This window comes from Muscardinus avellanarius (genome assembly GCF_963383645.1).
Source record: "Muscardinus avellanarius genome assembly, chromosome: 12".
NCBI lineage: Eukaryota > Metazoa > Chordata > Mammalia > Rodentia > Gliridae > Muscardinus > Muscardinus avellanarius.
Genome location: NC_137798.1, coordinates 12,696,288 through 12,713,012, shown reverse-complemented (window position 1 = coordinate 12,713,012; position 16,725 = coordinate 12,696,288). Strand labels below are relative to the sequence as shown.

Genomic DNA, 16,725 nt, shown 5'->3' with positions numbered 1-16,725 from the left:
CTCCAGAGTCTTCCTCCTCTAGCCAGGCCCCACCTGCCCGCAGTTACCACCCAGTAAATCCATTCAAATTATTAATCTACCAGTTAATCCAACCACTGATGAGATTAGAATCCTCATTTAATTATTTCACCTCTGAAAATTCCGGAGGACATTTTGTTTCCAATCAATAATAATCGTGTTTTAGCCCATTAAAATGAGAGTCTCGTTTTTGCTAGAACCTGAGTTTTATTCTAGAAGGGAAAATTGTAAGCAGAAGTATACATTTCAGGAAATCATGTCCACTACTATTTTTATTTCTTAGTTCCTTTTCTTCTGATCTTCTGCTAAATAGTCTACATTTGGAAATTTCTTATATATACCTATGATATGTGTAACTGTTTATATTATGGTGCTAGGAATTGAACGGGAAGGGGAGTGTGTGTGTGTGTGTGTGTGGTTGGGGATTGAACCCAGAGGCATTCTGCCTCTGACCTATAATCCCAGCCCCATTTTGTTCTTCATTTCTCAAACAGGGTCTCACAAATTTGTTGAGTGTCTTGCCAAGTTGCTGAGGCTGATCCTGAACCTGAGATCCTCCTGTCTAAGCTTCCCAAGTACTGGAATTACAGACGTAAGCCGCCACAACTGGCCCATTTTATTTTTTATTTGGAAACAAGGTCTAAGTTGCTGAGAGACTTGCTAAATTGCTGGGGCTGGCCTTAATCCTGTAGTCCTCCTATCCCAGCCTCCCAAGTACTGGGATTTACAGGCAGGTGCTACCACTCCCAGTTTATAACTCTCCACGGAAGGGCTTTCGATGGGATGATCACGGTTGCCTTTTTCTTTGTAGCTTAGAGGCACAGATTGCATTTAGGCGTCAATTTCTGTTGCCCCGCCTGCCTCAGGCTCCCAGTTCTTTACAGTGACCTTGCTTGGAAGCACAGTGGCCACTCTTACGGCAGTTGCTCTGTGGTGAGAGGCACGAGCACTGTGAGTTAGTCACTGCCGTGGAGCCGGGCGTGCAGACATGGCTCTGTCTCTAGGCACGCCAGTCCAAGAGACAAGGATTACATCCTGGATAAAGAGACAAAACAAGGCATTGCTTAATTTGGGTGCATTAAAAATCAGTAGTTCACAGAGAGGGAAGTTCATTATTCCATTGGTCAGGAAGAAGTTTCACTGCAGAGGTAAGAGTGGGCTCGGCGAAGCAGGCTGTTTGGGATCTGGCTTGAAGAAAAATTTCCTTTCATTCCAGGCAGAAAGAATAGTGTAAAGTGAGGCATGGAGGCACACTCTCATAATCCCAGCACTTGGAAGGATGAGACAGGAGGATCGCAGGTTCGAAGCTAGCCTCAGCAATTTCCTAAGGCCTTCTGCAACTTAGTGGGACACTGTTTCAAACTATAAAATAGAGTTTGGGTGTAGCTCAGAGGTGGAACATTTCTGGGATCAATCACTCGTACCAGAAAAAAAGAAGACTAGTGTGAAAATGTAGAAGACATGCCGATTTGTGAGAAACCATTACAAACTGACCTGACACGGGTGCTCTGGAGCGTAGAGGAATAGGAGGGCTAGTTGTGACTTCCACGTAGAGGCCTGCAAGGTCAGATTCCTCGTGGTAGAATGTTGCCATCCTGGTGGTGACTAGAGATGCAGATAACAGAAGGAAGGTAAGTCAAAAGGTCTGTGTTTTAGAGCCCCAAGATGTCTGTATTAATAAGTTTGGGAGGCTGCAAGCTTGCTAGGAGGCTTCCCGATGTTTTATGGAACCTTCTCCCTGCAGGAGAGGAAGCTTGGTAGTTGAGGTGAAGAGTCACACAATGTTCTTAAAGTGCATTTCTGATTCCCCAGCCCCAGAGCTCCTGTTTTAAACCTTTTTTAGTGCCCGCTCCCTTCCACACACAGTTTCTCAAAGATGTTTCCATGCCTTAAAATCCTGAGCCGTGGTGCCCTGTCCGCTGGCTGCAGTGAGTGGCCTGTCTCCTGCTCTCGCAGGGACTCTGGAAGATCTAGAAAGATCTAGACTTGTGTCCCGATCCTCTGAATCCTCACTGCATAGCGCCTGAATGTCAGCGCCTCGTAGGAAATGCTCGCCGAATGAGTAAACCGTTAGCAGATTCGTTCATTACCTAGCTACCCCACACAGCCACTCTGGCAAGTTTGGAAGAAAAAAAATAGATCCAGATAATCTCTGTTGTCAAAAAGTTGGGGAAACTGAACAAGTAAGATAGGACCACCAGAAGGGGTTGGATTATAAATTACCTTATACAAGTGGGCCAGATTTTTATTTTCAGTTTTTACTGGGTGCATTGTAATTTTGCATCATATTGGGGTACAGAGTGTCAGAAAAAGACACGCACGCGACTCTTGTTGCCCTCCCCACTGGGTCGCCCCGCCAGTCTTTGAGATTGAGTGGATAATTCTGTATACACTCATAGCATTCTTCATGGCTTCATCCCCCCTTCCCTAATTCCCCTCAATTCCAGTCATTCCCCTGGAGTCTCTGCTCATCTATCTGATGTTGGTGGGCCAGATTTTTAAAGGAGAAAGAAATTTTGCATATGCTTATGGAAGTCAGCACTAAAGAAAATTAATACTTTTCAAAAAGAGGCCAGCATAAAAAGAAAAGAAGAAATGCGATACAATATGGTTTTGAATTTAGCAAGACCCTTTTGAAAAAGAAAATAGGCTGGAAGGTATAGCTCAGAGGTAGCTACGCCCCTGAATTCAATCCCCAGTACTACGCACGTGCACACACAATATAAATTCATAGAATATAAATTCACACCAAGAAACGACTTTTAGCATTATGTATTTTTTTTCAGGTTAAATTTCTGTATAATTATGCCATCTCGTGGTTTCTTACTCTTTAAAATTTTTAACTTTTTTTTTTTTTTTGGTGGCACTGGAGCTTGAACCCAGGGGCATTCTATCTGTGAGCTATACCCCCATTCTTATTTTTATTTTGAAACAGGGTCTTACTAAATTGCAGAAGGCCTCACCGAGTAGCTAAGGCTGTTCACAAACCTGCGATCCTCTTGTCTTAGTCTCCCAAGTATCGGTATTACAAGCATGTACCACCATGCCCAACAATTTTTACTTTCAAATATGGCAAGACAACAAAATATATCATTCTAACCTTTACTTTTAGTTTTTTATTTCTATTTATTCGTACTGGGGATTGAACTCAAGGGCATTCTACCTTCCACTTATACCCTCAGCCCTTTTTATTTTGAGACAGGGTCTTGCTAAGTTGCCGAGGCTGCCCTCTAACCAGCAATCCTCCTGTCTCAGCCTTCCAAGTACTAGGATTAAAGGCATGTGCTACCTTGCCCTTCCTAAGAGAGCAAAAAAAGTGGTCTGAGAATTGTTTTCCCACTGATGCGTTATTTTGGGCAGCTGCATCCAAGCTTTCGCCTGGGTCAGCTTTGTGATTGATGAAAAAGGGCCACTTAGCTGGGCATGGTGGTGCACACTTGTAATCCCAGCATTTGGGAGGCTGAGACAGGAGGGTTGCGGTTCGCTGACAGCCCCAGCTACTTAGTGAGGCCCTCTGCAACTCAGTGAGACCCGGTTTCAAAATAAAGAATAAAAAATAGGGCTGGGGTGTAGCTTGGAGGTAGAATGCCCCTGGGTTCCATCCTCAGTACCCCCCCCCCAAAAAAAAAAAAAAAAAAAAGAAAAGGAAAGGGGTCACTTGAAGCTTTAATCTGGTGGGGAAATAGTAAGAATGGGATCAGGTCCCTGTCAGCAAAAGTGATTGCATCTGTTTCACGCAGGAGATTTCTCTTGTCATCACCCAGGCAAAGCAGTGTTTTTTGCCTTTCTGTATCACAGCGTAGGATCCTGGCTGGATATTTGACTAGTGGACTTTTTTTTTTTTTTTGGGTACTGGGGATGGAACATAGGGGCATTCTACCTCTGAGCGACACCCCCAGCCCTATTTTTTATTTTTTATTTTGAAGCAGGGTCTCACTGAGTTGCAAAGAGCCTCACCAAGTAGCCGAGGCTGTGAACTGCGATCCTCCTGTCTCAGCCTCCCGAATGCTGGGATTACAAGCTTGTGCCACCACGCCCGGCTTAGTGGACCGTTTTGAAGAGCCATTTAAAAGCAGCTTAGCAAGGGGAACTGAAACGCTTTATAAGCCCAGAACCGCAGCTCAACATGTTCTCTCTCGTACAGAGCATCAGCCTCCCTACATCATCGCGGTGTTGCCTCGATATGTGGAGATCCGCACGTTTGAGCCGAGGCTTCTGGTCCAGAGCATTGAGCTGCAGAGGCCCCGATTCATTACCTCAGGGGGGTAAGAAGACTTTACTGTGGCTGCCAAGTTACCCAAGGCCTTTAGGCCACCTGTGCCATCCCAAGCCTGCGCTCTTACCAGTATCCCTACTCCTGCTTCCAGATCGAACATCATCTACGTGGCCAGCAATCATTTTGTGTGGAGACTCATTCCTGTTCCCATGGCAACCCAGATCCAGCAGCTCCTCCAGGACAAGCAGTTTGAATTGGCCCTGCAGCTCGCAGTAAGTCTCGTTCTTGAGGTTAGGGTGTGAGCCTGCCTTCCCCACTGTTTATGACAGAGGGGGATTCTGTGTAGATGTTCGCGTTTAGTTTAGTAGAATAAGCACAGAGCTGAAAGTAAGGGGCTTTCCAGTTCAGAATCTGACTCTACCTAAAAATATTGTCGTAAGTGACTTGACTTTTTCACTTTCTATGTTCAAATGTAGAGTGAATGCCAGTCACTGTAGTATTCTACAGAACTAATGGGCGACACCAGACCTGGTGGCACAAGTCTGTGATCCCAGTACTCGGGAAGCTGAGGCAGCAGAATCGCAGGTTTGCAGCCAGGCTCCACAATTAACCAGGCCCTCCACAACATAGCCCCTGTTTCAAAATAAAAAAGACAAAATAGAGCTGGGAGTTTACTTCAGAAGTAGAATGCCTCTGGGCTCCATCCCAAGTACTACACACACACACACACACACAAATAAAAAGACCATCTGAAACTTCAGAGGTGATCACATTGCTAAACTTTGGTACTGACAAAGTGAGGAGTGGAGTGTTAGAAAGGGGCACTTCACTGTGGGCGGGGAAAGGCACTGCAGCTGGATGCCTGTTGAAGTATAGTTAGGATTAGGATCACAATGCGGGTGGTGGCGCAGGCCTGTGATCGCGGTATTGGTGAGGTGGAGAGAGTAGGATCAAGACTCAGGACCAGCCTGAGTAACCTAGTGAGACCCTGCTTCAAAACTAAAATCAAAAGGCCTAGAGGTGTAACTAGGAGGTGGAGCGCCCCTGGGTTCAATTTTCAGTACAGTTAAAAAAAAAAAAAGTGAAACAAGGCCGGTGCATTTTTAGACCATCTGGAGCCTGTATTGAGTGGAGCGAGGAAGCCTGGACCAGAGCAGCTGCGCACGGACAGTGGTGGACTCAGGAGGCAGTGGGGAAGGAGGAGGGGAACCGAGGTTAAAAAGAACCTGGGGGACACTTTGAAGGAAGAAATGAAACTTGGTAAAGGTTGGATTAGAGGGACATGCGGGAAAGAGTTGTCAGGAGAATGACAGCTAAGGTGTCTTTGTTGACAGGAGCCAGTAGCGCTGCTGTTGTGAGTAGGGCCATTCCCGGGTGTGCCAGGCGTACCAGATGGCTTTCATTCTTTGAACACAGCCTTCTCGCCATCAGCTTAGGCCTCTGTACTTGGCTCTTCCCTTTGCCAGGACACACACTCCCCCGCCCTCCTCTGCCGCCTTGCCAGCTGTGCTCGTCCAGCTCCCGCTCAAGCCTCCCCTCCCAGTTGAGACCCCTCTCAGAATCCGTCGTGGACACCGACTGCACTGAGCGCCCTCCCGCTTGCTTCTGCCCCTTGCTTTGTTTTATTTTCCCATCCTGCTTTGCTTTGTTGGCATTGAGGATTGAATCCAGGGGAGTTCTGCCTCTAAGCTACACCCCAGCTCTATTTTATTTTTATTTCTAAACAGGATCTTAACTCAGTTTTTGAGGTCTTTGCTAAGTTGCTGAGGCTGACCTCGAACCTGTGATCCTTCTCTCAGCCTCCCAGGTACTGGGATTACACCTACTATGCACCACCATGCATGGCTCCTCATTTTGTTTGCTTTTTATTATTTAACTAATGGCCTTTTTTTTTTTTTTTTTTTTACTATTGTCTTTTTTTCTGTTCTAAAACCAAATCTGAAAATCACTTAGCATTTAATTATATTTTACCCTTGGTGTCCTCTGGCCTATGACGTTTCTTCATCTTTCTTTGTTCTTCACCACCTGACAGCTTTTAGAATGTTGGTCAGGCATTTTGGCGAAACCCTGATGTATTTTAATTGTAGTTTTTAGAGCTGGATGGTCAGGGTAGTCCACAAGGGCAGTCACCAACTTGCTGTCCTGTGTGCTTCGGCTCTGTGGTTGCTAGGATAAAAATAAATGTTTGAGTGATGTAGCTCTTCCTTTCTCTGCTCTCTTTTTAGGAGATGAAAGACGACTCTGACAGTGAAAAGCAGCAACAAATCCATCACATCAAGAACCTGTATGCCTTCAACCTCTTCTGCCAGAAGCGCTTCGACGAGTCCATGCAGGTCTTTGCTAAGCTTGGCACAGGTAGCGCTGGGGGAGACGGGGAGGGATGGGGAGAAATGATGCCAGGCTTCCGATAAGAGGGGAAGTGTGCAGTTACTGAAATTGATTTCCACGTGTAGCAAGATGCTGCAGGTGGCCACAGTGGTTACATATCTATAGTCTTAATCTCACGAATCTGGTCTCGTCTATAAATACAAACAAACAGGTTTTCAGGAAGATTGCCCTCACCTTTACAGAAAGGTGACAAAAGTCAAGCAGTTAAACAAATGTGTATTTGATATGCTAGTGTTCATTCAATGATTAAACAGGGTTTTTTTCTATTGGAGTTCCTGGGATTGAACCCAGGGGCCCTCTACCTCTGAGCTACACCCCCAGCCCCAATTTTCTATTGTTTATTTTTAAACAGGGTCTCCATAAGTTGCAGAGGGCCTCACTAAGTAGCTGAGGCTGGCCAAGAACCTGTGTGATCCTCCTGTCTCAGCCTCCCAAGTGCTGGGATTACAAGCATGTGCTGCTACGCATAGCTACAGTGGTTCTTTTTTTTGTGTGTGTGTGGTACTGGGGTTCCTGGAAGCCCTTCTACCTCTGGGCTACACTCCCAGACCTATTTTTTTATTTTTGGAAACAGGGTCTCTTGTTCAGCGGCTGGCTTCGAATCTGCGCGATCCTCCTGTCTCCGCCTCCCAAGCGCGGGGATTACAAGCGTGCGCCACCACGCACGGCTACAGTGGTTCATTTTTGAGAGCCAGCACAGGGCAGTGCCATGAAACCATCTCTTTTCTTAGTATCCCTAATGCTAAGCCTCTAGATGTTAGGTGGTGAGGGGCAGGTGTCTAGGAGTCAGCCTGCCTGAGCGCGGGCAGAGCTACTGGACCTCTCTGCTTCAGTGTTCTCTGCAGTGACAGGTAATGGTAAGGCCTACCTTGGTGTGTTGTTGTGAAGCTTATATAAAGCGCATTGAACAGTGTGTGGAACTGAGCCATGTGTCTGTTATTATTAAACTTTTCATTTCTGCATATTCCATTTTTGTTTAATTTATGTGTGTGTATATATGTGTGTGCGTGTGTGTGTGTGTGTGTGTGTATATATATATGTTTTATGTATCATATTTTTCCCTCTCTTTTGTTTTATCTTTTATTCCCCATCCCCCAGCCCTAGCCAGTAATGCCTTGTGGTAACTCCCTGTGTAAGTTCACATTTTTGGTTTTGAACAGTAGAAATCAAGTCTGAATGATTTTAGCAGGATCTGATAAATTAAACAGCAGGATTTATTGGAATATTAAGGGGTTGGCAGTTGGAGGGGCCCATGAAATTGACAGGAGACTAGGCTTAAGAATAGCCAGAAACAGCTAGACACAGTACATGCCTGTAATGCCTGTAATCCCAGTACTTGGGAGGCTGAGACAGGAGGATTGCAGGTTCGAGGACAGCCTCCGCAACCTAGCAAGAGCCTGTTTCAAAATAAAATAGGGCTGGAGGTATAGCTTGGAGGTAGAAGGCCCTGGGTTCAGTCTTGTAGTGGACAGTCCTGCTTTGGCATGGCTTCTTCCTTAGTTACTGTCACGACCACCTCCCCTGTTGATGCAGCCTCAATAAAAATCGGTTCTTAATCAATGCTTTAGCTATCTAATAGATAAGGAGGGTCCACACCTAGGCTGGCCCACTCTCCCAGAGACAAGCTGATGCTGGCTGGGGCCGGGCCTCAGTTCTCCAAGTGGGTCTCTCCAGAGCTGCTCGAGCACCCTCAGGCGCAGCAGCCGGCTCTTCCCAGAGGGAGAGGTGCAGGAGGGACCTCAGTGCCTTTGTCACTGTCTTTCTTTCCCCTGGGTTGATTTACAAGGGTCCTTCTGTGTTCAAGGCAAGGGAGCACGGGTCCCCTCGCGATGGAGGCGGAATGTGCCTTGGCGGTGCCGTTCTGCCCGTCCTGGTCACTGTCTGGACTGAGTCACGGTCCCCCCCGTACTCCCCAGGCTGCAGGAGGAGGTGTGGCCCCTCAGCTTCTGAAGGCTCAGACTGTCCAAGACTCCACAGTATGGAAAAGGGAGCTTGCTAAAAGGAAGTAGGTTGCTGTTAAGAGGGGCGATGGATGCTGGGTGGCCGGAAGTTGAGGAATGCCCACCGTGCTTCCTGCGAGTGAACGTAACTAGGGCTTCATTTCGGGGCACCACCACCTGCGTGGAAACACCAGCGTAGAAAGATAGGACGTCAGCCATTTGGTCCTTTCTCCATGTGCCAATAATAGTTGCATCTCAGTGTCCTAAAGCTTTAAAGTGGGTGCTGTTAAAGCTACTGCCTTTTAACTGATTTAGTCCCTGCATATATACTGAGCAATTTAGTGGCGTGACCTGTGCTGGGCCCAAGCAACAGTAATCGGACAAAGACTGCTTTCAGAGAGTAGTCTAGCGGGAGGGCGAAGCACAGCGGGCCCTGGCAGCGGCGGCAGCAGCAGCAGCAGCAGCAGCAGCAGCAGCAGCAGCAGCAGCAGCCGCTGCGGGAGGTGCGTGCTGGTCGCAGTGCTGTCTGGGGCAGCTGGCTGTTAACATCTGGTCAGCAGGTCCAGAAGTGGACATTCTGAGGATGCTGGCATCATCCAACCCCTGGTGACAGGCTGGCCCCGACCAAAATCACATGAAGATCCTTTTGTGTGTTTCCGGGCGGAAGGCTAGAGCTCTTCCTAGTGACTGGATTATCTGCACATGATATTCCCTTTTATATATAATACATACAGTACAGGCATTTTTGCTATAATCTTCATATGTGATTCTTCAAAATCTCACATTCTTTAACAAATGCTAATGAAAAAAGCAGGGCTTATGGGAAATATAAGGTTGGAGCAGACCACTCAAAGCCTGTGAGACTTTGTAAGTAAAACACATGTAAAGCAACAGGGTTCCTACGAACCTTAATTCCACCGGTGTCTATACCCATCTTGATGGTCCTGTATAGTCTTAAACTCTAGGCCTGTGCTTTCTCCTTTAACATAGAGATATTAAAGACATTGCTTTTCATAAAAACCAGCTTCATCAGAATAAAAAAATCTGACTCTGAGTATAGACCTAATGAAATAAAAAATTAATATAAGGAGCTGGGCATGATAGTACAAGCTTATAATCCAAGTGGGAGAGCCGGGCGTGGTGGCGCACGCTTGTAATCCCAGCATTCGGGAGGCTGAGACCTGGAGGATCACGGTTCGCGGACAGCCTCAGTTACTTAGTGAGGCCCTCTGCAACTCAGTGAGACCCGGTTTCAAAATAAAGAATAAAAACTAGGGCAGGGGGTGTAGCTCAGAGGTCAAATGCCCTTGGGTTCCATCCCCAGACCCACACACACACACACAAAATCCAAGTGGGAGGCTGAGAAAGGAGGATTGCAGATTTGACTAGCTCCAGCCACTTAGGAAGGCCCTCCACAACTTAGCAAGATCCTGTTTCAAAATAAAAAATAAAATGGGGCTGGGGATGTAGCTCAGAGGTACTAGGTTTAATCCCCAGTGTCACAAAAAATAAAAACAACAACAAACGTATGAGGGAGGGAGGAAAGGATAATATCTGGGAGACATTTGTGTTTAACTTAATAGGAAGCGTAGCAGTTCCTGAAGCTACTGAACAGCCACTACTTGCACTAGAGTCGTGCATCTCTGTAGGACGTGTCCACACTTGAGATCTTCACATGTAGTTAGGACTTCTTTAGTCGTCAGGACTCTCCCTTAGTCACTTCAAAACACTAATAACCTGGGGAAGATTGCACACCAACCAGTGCACTGCTGCTGATTCTCACATCAGCCTCCACTTACCAGCTGCATATGAACGAATTCACATTTATAAGCCTCGGGGAGTAGCAGAGCTGGGGACGTCTGGGATGCCACATCAGTGACGCCTTCGTGAGCACCAGATTGGGAAAAAAGGAACTCACGTGTAGACGGTTCATCCACGCCAGTGGGCGGCGCGCTGCAGATCTACCAAGCGCGTCTCCCTCCCTCCCTCCCTCCCTCCCTCCCTCCCTCCCTCCCTCCCGTGCAGGCGGCCTGGCCCGGGTTCCCAGGTTTGCTTCCGCCCCCATTGGGTTGGCACTGCCACAGTCTTCTTTCTTTTCTTACAAGCAAAAAGCTTGTAAGAGTAGGAGGAAAAACTTTTAAGAAAGTTAGATGTAATCTTGACTCTCATTTTGTCCCCTCCTCATCTAAACTTTTTCTGCACGTGTGTGTGTGTGTGTGTGTGTGTGTGTGTGTGTGTGTGTATTTTTTTTTTTTTTTTTTTTTTTGCGGGTCTGGGGATGGAACACAGAGGCATTTGACCTCCGAGCTACACCCCATGCCCTAGTTTTTATTCTTTATTTTGAAACAGGGTCTCACTAAGTTGCGGAGGGCCTCACTAAGTAGCTGAGGCTGGCTTCGAACCTGCGCGATCCTCCTGTCTCAGCCTCCCAAGTGTGGGGATTAATTACAGGTGTGTGCCTCCACGCCCAGCTTTTATTTTTGTTTTGAAATGAAGTTTCCCTAGGTTGCTGAGAGTCTTAAGTTTTTGAGGCTGGTCCCAAATCTGCGATCCTCCTGTCTCAGCCTCTCAAACACTGGGATTCCAGGCATGCGGCACTGCACCTACTGTGTATCTTTTGACACACACATTATTGGATGAGTTGAAGAAGCAGAGGACAGGTGTGCACTAGTGGACATTGCTTTCCTGGGCGTGTCCTATGATCCGGAGCTCAGCTGATAGCTGCTTCTTTCATTGCCCGAGCCCCACAAATGCCTCTGTTCCCACAGAGCCGGTGCATCTGGCTGATGCCAAAGCAGACAGCCAGGCAGTGGAATGTGCCAAGTCCAGCTGCAAACACCAATGCACCAGCAGCCCAGTGTGCAGGAGGGGGCCCCACCCCACTCCCAGTTTCCAAATCGCATACACGGTGCTTCATTGACGAACAAGATTTTCATTCAGAACCCTAACTGCAAGGGAGTTTGAGAAAAGTAGTTTTCAGCTGTCTAGCATTTGTTTGCGGGAAGGAGCATAGAAAGAAGTGTTGATGTACCACAAATGATTTAGCCAATGGAAGACACGCGGCCAGCAGAGGACGCATGGGCCGCCCGCAGCATCGTACTGTTACAGATGTGAGCATCTGTGAGATTACAGCAAATTCTAAGGAATAAAAAAGAAAGTCACCTCTTTGGGGTTAGAGTCTTACTGCAGCAAAACATTTTCGCACTTATTTTTCTGTTCTCGTGTGCATTTATCTAATGAAATCTTACATTTTATTACCAATTTGTGTGAATTGATTTTATATAACCAACATACTAGCCTCTTGCCATATAAATTACAAATCTATTCCCCGGCATTTTGTGTTGGCATTTTATTTAAACGAATACTCTTCTCTTGACACATAAAGTTTTTATCATTTATTTATTACTTATTTATTATTTTCACTTAAACATCAGTTTTTTCTTGAAAGCTTTTTATTCTCTATTTGTAGAAAATTGATAAATATTTCATTCTAATTCTGTATTTATGTCTTGAAGATAGATTCATACCATTTTTGTAACATTTACGAGATATCTGAATTTGTAAGTGTTAAGTTCATGAAGTTTTTCTGGACTTTGATAAATATTCAGTCCTAATTCTGTGACAGATTCATACCATTTTTGTAAAATTTTAGTAAAAAATACATTATATATATATATATATATATATATATATATATATATAAAATCTCAATTCATAAGTATAAAGCTCATTGAGTTTTTCTGAACTTAGAGTCGTTCCTTTTAACAAATTAGTCTAGAACTAATTTTATTATAGTTTATCTTTAAATCGTTGGACTTCCTTCTGGAGAAGTCCTGTGTATCTCTGTTGTAGATCCCACCCATGTGATGGGCCTGTACCCGGACCTGCTGCCCACAGACTACCGGAAGCAGCTCCAGTACCCCAACCCATTGCCGGTGCTCTCCGGCGCCGAGCTGGAGAAGGCTCACTTGGCTCTCATTGACTACCTGACGCAGGTAGGTGTAACGGGCTGTCTGGGAGCTACACCTGCAAGTTCCAGTACGTATTTTTCCATGGCATGGACTTGGGCCTTTGATCAAGCCATAGGCATTCCACAGATGAATGCTGCTGAAATCCGCCCGGGACACCATTGGTTCTGCTGCTTCTCCCAACTTAATACCATTTGCTCCTTTTTTTTTTTTTTTTTTTTTTTGCCAAATTCTAATACCAGGAAATACAGCTCGTAATAATACCAGTAAGCTGTTATTAGAACTAAAAAGGGAAAATTTTAATTGATAAAAGAGAACTGCTTTTTTTCTTTTTTCAGTACTGGTGATTGAACCCAGGGCCATTCTACCTCCTACACCCCAGCCCTATTTTTTATTCTTTCTTTTGAAACAGGGTCTCACTAAGTTGCAGAGGGCCTCACTAAGTAGCTGAGGCTGGGCAAGAACCTGCGATCCTCTTTCTCAGCCTCCCAGGTACTGGGAGTACAAGCGTGCACCACCACGCCCGGCTGAGAGAATTGCTTTTTAAAACAAACTTTCATGTCATTCATAATTATGGGGAAAGTGCCTGCTCTATGCAGAGACTCGGGAAATAGAGAAAAGTCCAAAGAAGAAATACAAATCACCCGTAAATCTACCACTGGAGATAAGTAACTTACAGCTTGGCTATACTGTTAGGCTATTATATGTGCTCTGGGCTATCTTTTACTTTTCTATTGTTTTATTTATTGCAAATCAATAAATTACAAATCTGTTTTATATCTTTTAAAAATTTAAAGTGGGGCATGTTGGCACATGCTTGTAATCCCAGTACTGAGAGGCTGAGATAGGAGGGTTGCAGGTTCAAAGCCAACCTCTTCAACTTAGCTAGGCTCTCAGCAACCTAATGAGACCCTGTTTACAAATAAGAAATAAAATAGGGCTGGGGATGTAGCTTGGAGGTAGAAGTCCTCTGGGTTTAATCCTCAGTTAAAAAAAAGTTAGCCATATATTGGGAAAATTCGTCCTTGTCAATAAATATTCTTCTATAACATTTTTTTTTGGAGATATTTAGATTAAAATTTTGTTGGCATTAAAATGAACATTTCCACTAAAGCTGCTGCTGCTGCTTTTTTTTTCCCCCCCCAGTACCGGGCAAAAAACCGAGGGGGATTCTACCTCTGAGCTACACCCCCAGCCTTATTTTTTATTTCTTATTTTGAAACAGGGTCTCACTAAGTTGGAAAGGGCCTCATTAAGTATTAGCTGAGGCTGTCCTCGAACCGCAGTCCTCCTGTCTCAGCCTCCTGAATGCTGGGATTACCATCCTGCGTCACCACACCCAGCTCCACTAAAGCTTCTTAGTAACAGTTTCGTCACAGAAAGCCATTGCTCATTTCCTATGCGCTCATTCAGTAGTAGAGACCTTATAATGTTTTTTTCCTCTTAAGTGTTCTGCAGACCTTTGAAAGGAGGTCTCCCAACACTGAGAAGTATTGCTAGAAAAAATCATCCCGCTGCCTTGTGCTCCCGGCCTTGGTGAGTGGAGCGCCTGCAGGCTGCTGGGCACCTGCCTGGAGCACACACGCGCCTCCCCGTGCGCCCTGCACAGCTCTGTGCAGAGGGGTTTCCCAGAGCCTGTGGTGCTACAGAAGGCCCTTTGCTGCCAGGGTCTCCTTCCCTGCCCTCCACAGACACTGGGAATGCAAGAAATTAAACAACCACCAGTAATAAGCCATACAGATAGTAAAGCATACAAGACCGTGGGCTTTGCTAGACACGGAAGAATATAAACTGAGTGATTCCATTTATGGGAAGTCTTATAACAGGCAAAAACTAATCTAAAAAACAAATAGACTTTTCAGGTGTGGTGGTGCATGCCCATAATCCCAGTACTTGGGAGTCTGAGACAGGAAGATTGCAGGTTTGAGGACAGCCTCAGCAACTTAGCAAGACCCTGTTCAGAATAAAAATAAAAAGAACGGGTGTAGCTTTCAGGTAAAATTTTCCTGAGTTTAATCTCCAGTACCAAAAACAAGAAAAATAATTATATCTGTAGTAATTTGGCACTCATCCATTTTAATCCCTATATAACTAAAGGCTAATGTGAGATCAGGGTTGGTAGGCATGAGCTGATCTTAGGTATTTGGAGTTACTCAGATGAGGAAAGAAGGCTTAATCCTGGCCTTGACCCACGTTTTTGGCCTTTGCAGAAACGAAGTCAGTTGGTAAAGAAGCTGAATGACTCTGATCACCAGTCTAGCACTTCCCCACTCATGGAAGGCACTCCCACCATCAAGTCCAAGAAGAAGCTGCTGCAGATCATCGACACCACCTTGCTCAAGTGCTACCTCCATGTGAGTCGCACTCGGGTCCCCTGTCCTGAACCCTGGGTATAGAAGGCAGCTCTACCCTGCAGGGACCTGCCACATGTCAGCACGGAGTCGTTGATGACAGGAATCACTTAGTCTCTGCCTGATGCCTGTGAGTTTCTCAAAATTAAGATGATAAGATAATTGATTCATAATCTTCCAGTGGGCCGTTCTTTTCTACTAAGACTGAAGTTAGTGTTACAGGGTCGGCAGGTGTGGCGGGCTCTGGTGGATGCTGCTTGCTCTGAAGTCCTGCCATGGAGGGTCGCTGTTAGGAGCAGCTTCCTGAAAATTGTTCCGTGGTTCCTCCCATGGAAGGTCGCTGCTCCCTGACACTAGTCTTATCTTGTACAGTAATGACACGAAGCCTGATATAATAATTTGGAGAATATATTTAATAACGGGGGGGTCGGGGAGTAGATAGATGACAAGTCTCCTGGCCTTCTGTAGCCAGGGCCTTATTTTTATAGAAACTAGATAAGGTATCATAAAAGTTAATCAAACACAGAAGCCAACAGTTGTCACGAGTTACGATAAGAACGTCAGTGAGTCAGGCATGTGACAGGCTTGGAGGAAGACCAGGTCCCTTGGGATTTGTCTACCTGTGGACAAATCCCACCCAGCCAAAGACCACGTATTCAGACTGAGCCGTCCAAGATGATAATCTCTGTGTGCGTTCTAAGATAGCCCTCGACATCTCTTCCCTTTAGTTTTAGAAAAGCCCAGTGAAATTATCTTTAGGACTTTCTGTTTTTGAAACATCAATTGCTTTCATCGATTCTGAAGACTACACAAAGAATAAAACAGTATTACAACCCATATAACCAAATTAAGCAGCCTCTTACATAAGCAAAAAAATTACTTAAGAGAATTAAGACCAGAAATACCATCAGCCAAGCTTTCTCAGAATTTAGCATCTGTAAAGATTGAAGTTTGATATTAGCCATGGCTAGACTGAAATTTTAATATATCTAATGGAACATTATAAGAGGGATTTAGTAAATTAACATGTTACAATATTTAGCAATAGTATAATGGCATTTACAAACAATGTGACCATTCGAAGTCTTATAATTATTTTAAGGATTTTTTTGGTTGATGTGAATCTGAATCTGCCAAGTTTTTGTATAGTTCTTTTGAAAGTCCTGTGAATATTTGGCGTTTTGAGTTGAAAGATGAGGAGCCACGGCGGCTGCACGGGAGGCCGGGACTCCATTCCACTAGAGTCGGCCCAGGAATCAAGCTCTTTGTTCTCTTCCTTCCTTGTGATCACAGTTTCTGCTGATGGCAGCTCCTGTCAGTTTTCTAAGCATAACTGGTATTCATGCTGTAACAGATTAGTGAAATCTGTTTGCATGATCCCAAATCGTATTATTATAGAGTATATTACTGTTTTGACTTCATTTAGCAATCTAGACCTACAACTTGATTAAAACCATCTAAAAGCTCTTCCATGGTGTCCCAAATTAATAACCTTTTTCTCTGCTCTGCCAGCCTTCGAGGATGAGCTGTTATACTTTCTGACCGTTTTTACAGTTTGTCCGATGGATCCCATAGTTCCCTCTGGGCACACGAAGGCCAGGTAGTTAATTGTGTGGCATTAACCTGCTGCCAGGCATCAGAACCGAGACCAGTAAGAAAATTAGTTGTGCCTTTTGATTTTCCTTTCTAGGTACACAGGCTAGCCGAGTCTGTCTTCCAGGTCTAAAACTTTCTATAATTTCCCATGAAACACACAAAGGAACCCCTCCAGATCTTTCTGTGAAGTTATACCCATTTTGAGAACTATCTCCTGTGGTAAGAAGTGGGTTTGGCAAGTACACAGT

General features: G+C 45.2%; 1 protein-coding gene across 5 annotated transcripts in view; it reads left to right on the top strand.

The window, feature by feature from the left end:
- Positions 1-16,725, top strand: part of VPS39 (VPS39 subunit of HOPS complex) — a gene marked incomplete at both ends in the record, with an annotated part of 52,435 nt that overhangs the window by 20,758 nt on the left and 14,952 nt on the right. For all 5 annotated transcript variants that reach the window (XM_080707583.1, XM_080707582.1, XM_080707581.1 and 2 more), the window contains 5 exons: positions 4,163-4,283; positions 4,386-4,506; positions 6,460-6,589; positions 12,415-12,557; positions 14,741-14,884. In XM_080707583.1, the coding sequence (XP_080563709.1) occupies positions 4,163-4,283; positions 4,386-4,506; positions 6,460-6,589; positions 12,415-12,557; positions 14,741-14,884 (659 nt within the window). The remainder of the gene's footprint in view (positions 1-4,162; positions 4,284-4,385; positions 4,507-6,459; positions 6,590-12,414; positions 12,558-14,740; positions 14,885-16,725) is intronic.